Source organism: Tasmannia lanceolata, unplaced genomic scaffold (assembly GCF_043159265.1).
Source record: "Tasmannia lanceolata isolate RefF3 unplaced genomic scaffold, GAP_Taslan_0.1 ptg000003l, whole genome shotgun sequence".
Classification (NCBI taxonomy): Eukaryota; Viridiplantae; Streptophyta; class Magnoliopsida; order Canellales; family Winteraceae; genus Tasmannia; species Tasmannia lanceolata.
The window spans coordinates 12,633,909-12,641,167 of record NW_027518680.1 but is presented as its reverse complement, the minus strand read 5'-3'; the positions used below and the strand labels follow the sequence as shown (position 1 = coordinate 12,641,167).

Here is a 7,259-nt window from a genome sequence, read left to right as displayed (position 1 = left end):
CCACCTTTGGCTTCTTTTTTTGTCCAACTACTTTGTTCCACTTTATAACGAATACATGTACATATGTGCTTATCCCACAACAATCATATTAAATCACAACCGACCCTTTTAGCTTGTCTTTTATTTTTGGTACGAATCCGACCTTTTAATAAGATGGAAATAACAACCCATTGATCTTTATTTACATATACACCAAGAAAATAGAGAGAGAGAGAGAGAGAGAGAGAGAGAGAGAGAGAGAGCTTAGCACATAAAGTATTCTTCCCTTATTCAAAAAAAGGCCTCTACCTCGTGAGATTGAAGAAGGCCACCCAACTCCTCTCTTATTTTTTTTATTGATCATCATCATCGTCATAAATAATGAAATACAAAGACAGCTCCACTTATGGCTACAAATGAATGGAATACCACAATCTCTATCTCTTTATCTCTTACTATATATATATAATACCAATTATTACTAAATATCTCCTCCTCAGCCATCTCTCCTTTGCTTATATCTACATCCCCCACCTTCCCCCAACAACTTCCATCTCATATCTCACAACATCAACAGCATACAAACTTGTTACAACAACAAACTGAACATCTTTCTTTCATACTTGGAGGGAAATCCTTGTCTTGATAGGCTTTAACTTCAACCCCATGCTTTCAGGCGAGAGGAGTTCTGGAGAGATACAAGATGGGCTGAGAGGGCTCCTAGGGCTACCACTTAGTTGGCATGGCCTGTAGAGCCCATACCCCATTAAAAAGTACTCCATCGGTATAAGCATTGCGTGGGGCTGCTCCTCTGTCACCATTGACCCACACGCCTGTACCTGCACATATAAATTCATACATTCGAATGCTCCTTATTAACTTGTCCCCCACATGTATCTTATGATGATAAATGACTTTGACCATAAAAACATGGGGATTTTTAAGAGTAGTGCTAGTTTTTGCAAGGTGGGGACCCTCTAATTAAGCCCCGTGCATGTGACACGTTTATGCGAGAGACGTGTGAAAAAGGATTTTGGACAGCTTTGGGTCAGTCACACCACAGTAGGACTCTCATTGTATATATGTACTGAAGGGGGTGTTAATATACCTCAACTAACGCACTATATCTTCTGTCCAGCTTTGTGGTCATGTGAATGGCCTCGGAATGGAAGGGTGAGTTCTCACCAACAAAGATTAGTGTCCGACACTGTAGCTTCTTCAATCCTTGGGTAATGTCACGTCTCCTGTATGTAATGTAATGTAATATTAATGTCCAAACGAAATATAAAAAAAAAAAGAAACAGAAAATTAATAAACATAAAAAGTCAGTAGTCCCCAATCCCCTAGACTAGAGTCGAGACATGGGCCAATGTGTGCTCATATTGGTTTAGATACCATTGCTCGCACCAATTGGGATTGTGCGAGCTATAAATTAGGCTGTGTTTGGATTACAGGAATTTTCTGGAAATGTTTGGAAAAGAAAACCTTTTACAGAATTTCTGAGTGTTCCATTTGTTTGATTACACATGAAAAGAAGTAACTTGAACCAGAGCAGTTCAAGTTTTATCTAGACTGACATTAAATTTATGAGGATATCCCTCTAAATTGTGAAAAGGAAACTTTTCTCTCTGACTGTTTCTTTCGAGTAAAATAAATTTTTTGCTCATGTGTAAAATGGGTGTAAAATTTGTTTTTTCACCCATTTTACGTTGAAAGAAACATGAAAAAAATTCCACAGGAAATGTTTTTCCTGCAATCCAAGCAGGTCTTAGGGAAGTCAGGCAGACTAATGAAGTTGTCATCAGTGAGAGAAGGCAACTGAGAATGTGAGGGCATACCCATTTATCGCTTCAAGAAACCGCAAAACATTCGTACTCTGCCTCTCATCCAGCAACTGCAGAGGCAAATGAACAGATTATGGTGATCAGAAAGGACTCATCTTACCTTTCATAGTTTAAAAATGCCAAAACATGCAAATTTACTGAGGAAAAAAGAACCAGAGCACTAACACGTCTGCACGCCTGCACAATATCCGATTCGGGAACTTGAGCACTACCCCGTACTTCCTGCCAAGTAGTTAAAATCCACGACTCAATAATCCTAAAATCTGTGACCCAATTCAATTGGAATGCATGATGAAGGAGAAAGAATCCAATAGACACACCTTACTGAAGTACCGCTGAAGCAAGCATTCCTTCAACACGCCACACATCCCATAAAAATATAGCAAATTTGACATCACCTGAACATGAATCAGTGTCTCATTTTATAAGATTAGGTTTCCTACAAGTGAGAGAATGGAATCAAATAAATAATTAAAAGGGATCAAGAAAAGGAACCTTATTATACAACCACTCTGTCCAAGAGGGTGCTTGGCATAAAGGGGAGACAAGTATCAAACCAAGAACACGCTTCCTATATTTCATCTATCACCAAGAAGCACAAGAACAAAATCAGTAAAATCACCAAGATTCGAAATCTCAAAACACAGCAGATTCGCAAGGAACACATACAGCAAAAAGTGTTAGGATGTAAGCACCCGCTGTCACCCCAAAGCACATCACTGCACCAAGTCTGAAAAGGGAAAAACCATAGCCATTATAAATAGAACAAGGGATAGATAATGCAAAGTGTGGAAAAATTATAGGTAAAAGATATCCAAAAAACTTTTTGATATTATCAACTCTAGGTTAAATTTCGGTGGAAATTTTGTATAAATTGAAAAAAAAAAAACATTTATCACATATTACCCAAAGTAGTCAAGAACATCTGCCACCTGATCTGCTAAGTCATCGACAGAAGGCACGGGGATATCTGAAGAAATTGCAGCAGCTCCTAACTGCAAGAACTCTTGAGGAAAGTGCCAAACAAAATAACGTGAGTATAGTGTTGGATAGAAATGGTCCGTGCACAAACACAAGCCAACCAAAAAAGGATCATGGAAAGATCAACAAGACTAAAAACTATAATCAAGTCTACCAAATTACCGACCTCGTGTCCAGGTGGACTTATGTGATAAATGCAGAAATTGTGAAGCAGCAAAGAAGCGGCTTCTGGGCAAAAGAATAATCCTTGGAAACAGGACATATCTGATAAAATTCATAGATGGGTAAGAATCCAGTAAATAGACACAAAACAATACAAGTTTTCAAGGCTGGGTTTATTTATGATCCTTAACGCATCCAACACAAAAGGGTGAAAAGAAACAAGGAAACCAAATGCTAGATCCTCAAACCAATAAAGCATTTCATCCATTTTACAGTACCTCAATTGGATAATTGAAAGAACTAACTAGTTCATTTCATACATTTTATAGTATTAAACTTCATTAAGGGAAACATTACAAAAAAAAAAAAAAACAACAACAACACAATTCCATAATCATATTTCTGACATGACATAGATTAATTATAGATAGGGGCAAGATTTTGAACAAGAATGCTCAGACAAAAAAGAAGTTGCACTCACGATTTAGAGCCAAATCAGGATAAGTAACAAGTGCTGGTTTGTCATAATCACCAAAAACAGCAACGGACACAGAACCATGGCCAGTCTGTATTAGATGTTCCTGAGGGAAAAAAAATTACAAGAAGATTAAAATTAACAGAGGCAGAGAAGGGAAGGGAAGATTAAAAATTTACAATTGAAACCACACCCAAAAGGTATGGTAGATGTAACCCAAGAGGGCTAAGCTTTTAAAGAAAGCCAAAATAGGAATCGGTCATGGAACATTCACAAACAATATGAGTAAAAAACGTCTCTCCGCCTCAAAACACACAATGCAAATACAATATCCATCACATGAACACTAAAACTATAATCCAGACATCCAAAACCTCCAAAATCCAACAAAACACCCAAAATTCATCATATAGTTCATAAAAAAACGTACACAAACTCCAATTCGAAGAGAAATTCACCAAAAATTGCCAAAAATTGCCAAAAATCGCCAAAAATCAAAATAAAACAAGATCTACGTTTCCAAATCAAAGCAGATCTCGTTTTAGAACCAAATCTACAAAATCCATCTAAAAAAATTCGAAAAAAAATCGAAAAGATATCTGTAAACGAAAAATCCAACCTTTCCTCCGAGGAAAATCGTTTCCATATCAACAGAAACGGAACCACTAGACTCTCCCATGGCCGTGGCCACTTGTACGTAAAACGGAAAACCCCTTTCTTTTCCCTCCCTCTCTTTCCTTTTCTTTCTCTTCTCTCTCTCTCTCTCTCCTTTCCTCTTCTAGCTTAAATACCAAGCGATTCTCGCAAGGCCTAACTGTAACTTAACCAGGGTTAACCCCCACCGACGCTTTTCTGTACCAGCTAGATAATAAGCATTTATGTGAGCTAACCGTATAGGGTTTAACCACGGTTAGAGACCGACACATTTAGAGCGGAAGTTACGAAATTGCCCCTGTTTAGTTTTTTAAATGACGAAAATGATCATGGTTTGTTTTAAAGTGGGGTTTCTTTTTTTGGTCGGGCAATACTTTTTTCGCCCCCGCTTTAGGATAATGCGCCCACATTTCAGTTTACAAGGAGAGCTTGTTATCTACCAAGGGGGGTGGGGAATTCATCTCCTCCCTTTTCTGTTTTACTCGTTAGTATATAAAGAAGGAAAGTTTCTGAAATTAACGAAACCCCACGCCTCTAAAATTTGCTGCCGACGATTGAGACAGTCAGACAGTCTTGAAAATGACTACCTTTTTCATGTAGATAGGGGGGAGATCATTGGTCATTTTCGGGGTATTTTGGTCAATCACAACTATAATTTAAAAGTAGGAGTTGATATTGGCACCTCTTGTTTTGGTATTCCCGGGGGCCACAACGCTGAAAACAAAAGGTCCCATATCTTATTTCCATAATCACAACTCTCCTGTTATATAGAAGTTTTCTTAATATGCAGTTCCTCTGTAGATTGGAGGGCTAGGATCATCCTATGGAAATGATTTTTAGGCCAGGATCTATTTAAGTTGTGGTCCATCAAATGGACGGTCTGGATCATCCTATGGCTCGAGCCTTACGGTTCCCTTGCAAAAATGGGGTGAAAGGGCGCCCTTCTGTTTAGCATCCCTCTACATCTTTATTTTTATTTTTGTTCTCCCCAATTTAGCAAAAACCCAGTTGGGTGGCTCACTTTTGCTGGAGAGAACAGCGACTTGTACCACATTTTTGTTTTTTTTTTGCATTATGCTTTCCGATCGGAGGGTTAGGATCAACCTATGGTGCGGGCCATACTGTACTTTTAATAAAGTGAGGAGTGACCTCATCAAAATACAATACAGTAGTGCTGATAACATTTTTCTTAATTAACAGAGTAGAAGGAATGTGTGTAGAATGATATGACTACTAAAAACCGGTGTACCTTTTCTTAGCAAAACCTGAAACGAGTCTTGAAGGTTCAGGGAAAAACTATGCTGACTGGATTTTTTTCTCTTCCCACGATATAGTGGGAAATGATAAGATTATGACTAGTTTAGACGGATATTATCATAAATTGAAGGTCCTTCAGGGTTAAAAATTGAAACTTTTAAATAGTTGTGAAAGTCATATTGTGGGTGGACCCTTAGTATGGACCCGCAATAACTGATGGACCCACATGAAAGTACGTGTAGACCATCAAATGAGGTGGGAAAGTGATATTATTCGCCCTCTTTTCTTTCCAGGGTCATCCCCCTCTACTGTGTTACTGGCTACTCATTTTACACTGCAAGAGGGTGACCCAGGGAAGAAAATGGGGCGAATATATCATTACCCATTTGTCACATGAAAGTAGACCTGGCAAACGGGTGGGTCGGGCCGGGTCAACCCGCAGGTGATGCGGGTGCGGGTCACACGAGTCGGGTCAGGAAATGACCTGCATTTTTGCGGGTCAGAATTTAGGTGACCCGCGCGGCCCGCAGGTCACCCGCAAATTCAAACAGTTGTTTATTTTGGGAAATGTTATCACTGGATTTTGATGAGGGCGGTATGGCCGGCACCGTGGGATGATCCAAACCGTCCATTAGATGGCCCACAGGCTAAATAGGTGTTGCCCCAAAAATCATTTCAATAGGTTGATCCTAACCCTCCGATCTATAGAGGGTTGGAATCAAGTGATCAACCCTCTAACATTCAAATCGGAGGGTTGGGATCAACCTATGGTGCTAGCCATAACCTATTCAGGCATCAAACCCTGAAAAAATAGATTAGCATGACAAAATCACCATCCTTTGCATTAGGAAAAAAAGCCATCTAACTAGATTAGCATAACAAAATCACCACCCTTAAAAAAGCCAAGTGACCCGCGGGTTGACCCGACCCGACCCGTGTTTTTGCGGGTTGGGTCACCCGCGGGTTAGTTTTGACGGGTCAATAAAACTCAGACCCGTGCCTGGAAATTTGCGGGTGGGTCGGGTCGACCAGCGGGCACGGGTCGCGTTTGCCAGGTCTACATGAAAGTGTAAGTGGAGCCAACTTGTTGGGCCCACATAAAGTATAAGTGAACCCTACTTGTAGGCGTACATAAGATTATTATAAGTGGAACCTACATATAGGCAGCCAATAAAGCACAAGTGGGCTCAACTAGTGAGACTTACGTAAAACTACATGTGGAACTTACTAACGTGGGTCACATTACAGTATTAGTGGGACGACCTACTTGTAAGTTACATTAGTATACATGAGGCTTATTTGTGAGCCAATAGAACATTACAAATGGAGCTTAGCAAGATTAAATTAATCTTGCTTAAGGACTAAAAGGGTACGAATTGCTCGTGGGCTGTCGGTATCAATTCTGATTCACTTTTAAATAGGCTTTTGCCAAATGTCCCGAATTTGTCCTATGATTAGTTGATTCTAACGAAGACTTCTTTCCTCATCCTGATTCACGTGTAATTAATTAAGATGGGACTTCTTTCTTCAGTTCTGATTCCCGTGTAGTTAAGATGCGGGTCCAATGTAGAGACCAGAATTCTCAAGGTATCACATAATTAGTTACTTACTTAGCTTAGGTACATGAGCAAAATCCATGTATGGTGATGGGGCGTAAAAAGACCAGCCTATCAACTGCCGACACGTGTCCCGGGGAGGTCGCCACAGACACCACAGACCAGCCTATTAGCAGTCGACACGTGTCTCGAGGGGGCCCACCGCAGACCCCGCGTCAGCAGGGGTAGTTTGGTAATTACAGCAGAGTAGGTGAGCTTGAACCTATAGCTGGTCGGCACCTGTCTTGGAGCATTAACTCCCCAACTACCCAATTTTTCCTCTATAAAAGGGCTCCCAAAGCTCATAAACAG

The 7,259-nt window shown here is 40.1% G+C and overlaps 1 protein-coding gene across 1 annotated transcript; it reads right to left on the bottom strand.

The window, feature by feature from the left end:
- Positions 1-243: 243 nt before the first annotated feature.
- Positions 244-4,218, bottom strand: LOC143851548 (protein NDL1-like). The gene is made up of 11 exons (XM_077361015.1): positions 4,061-4,218; positions 3,448-3,547; positions 2,971-3,068; positions 2,730-2,818; positions 2,493-2,553; positions 2,319-2,405; positions 2,144-2,221; positions 1,989-2,045; positions 1,818-1,873; positions 1,088-1,223; positions 244-818 (listed from the first exon to the last, which is right to left on the bottom strand). Exons 1-11 carry the CDS (start codon positions 4,118-4,120, stop codon positions 597-599), a joined length of 1,044 nt encoding a protein of 347 aa, XP_077217130.1. The 5' UTR covers positions 4,121-4,218; the 3' UTR covers positions 244-596.
- Positions 4,219-7,259: the final 3,041 nt, after the last annotated feature.

Bases quoted from the DNA above. Each gene is read 5' to 3' on its own strand.
- LOC143851548 (XM_077361015.1), bottom strand. From the start codon at position 4,120: ATGGGAGAGTCTAGTGGTTCCGTTTCTGTTGATATGGAAACGATTTTC. The intron at 1,874-1,988 runs GTTAGTGCTCTG...TTGCCTCTGCAG, and splicing joins TTGTGCAGGCGTGCAGACGT to TTGCTGGATGAGAGGCAGAG. The intron at 819-1,087 runs GTATATTAACAC...TTATATGTGCAG, and splicing joins GATATAGTGCGTTAGTTGAG to GTACAGGCGTGTGGGTCAAT.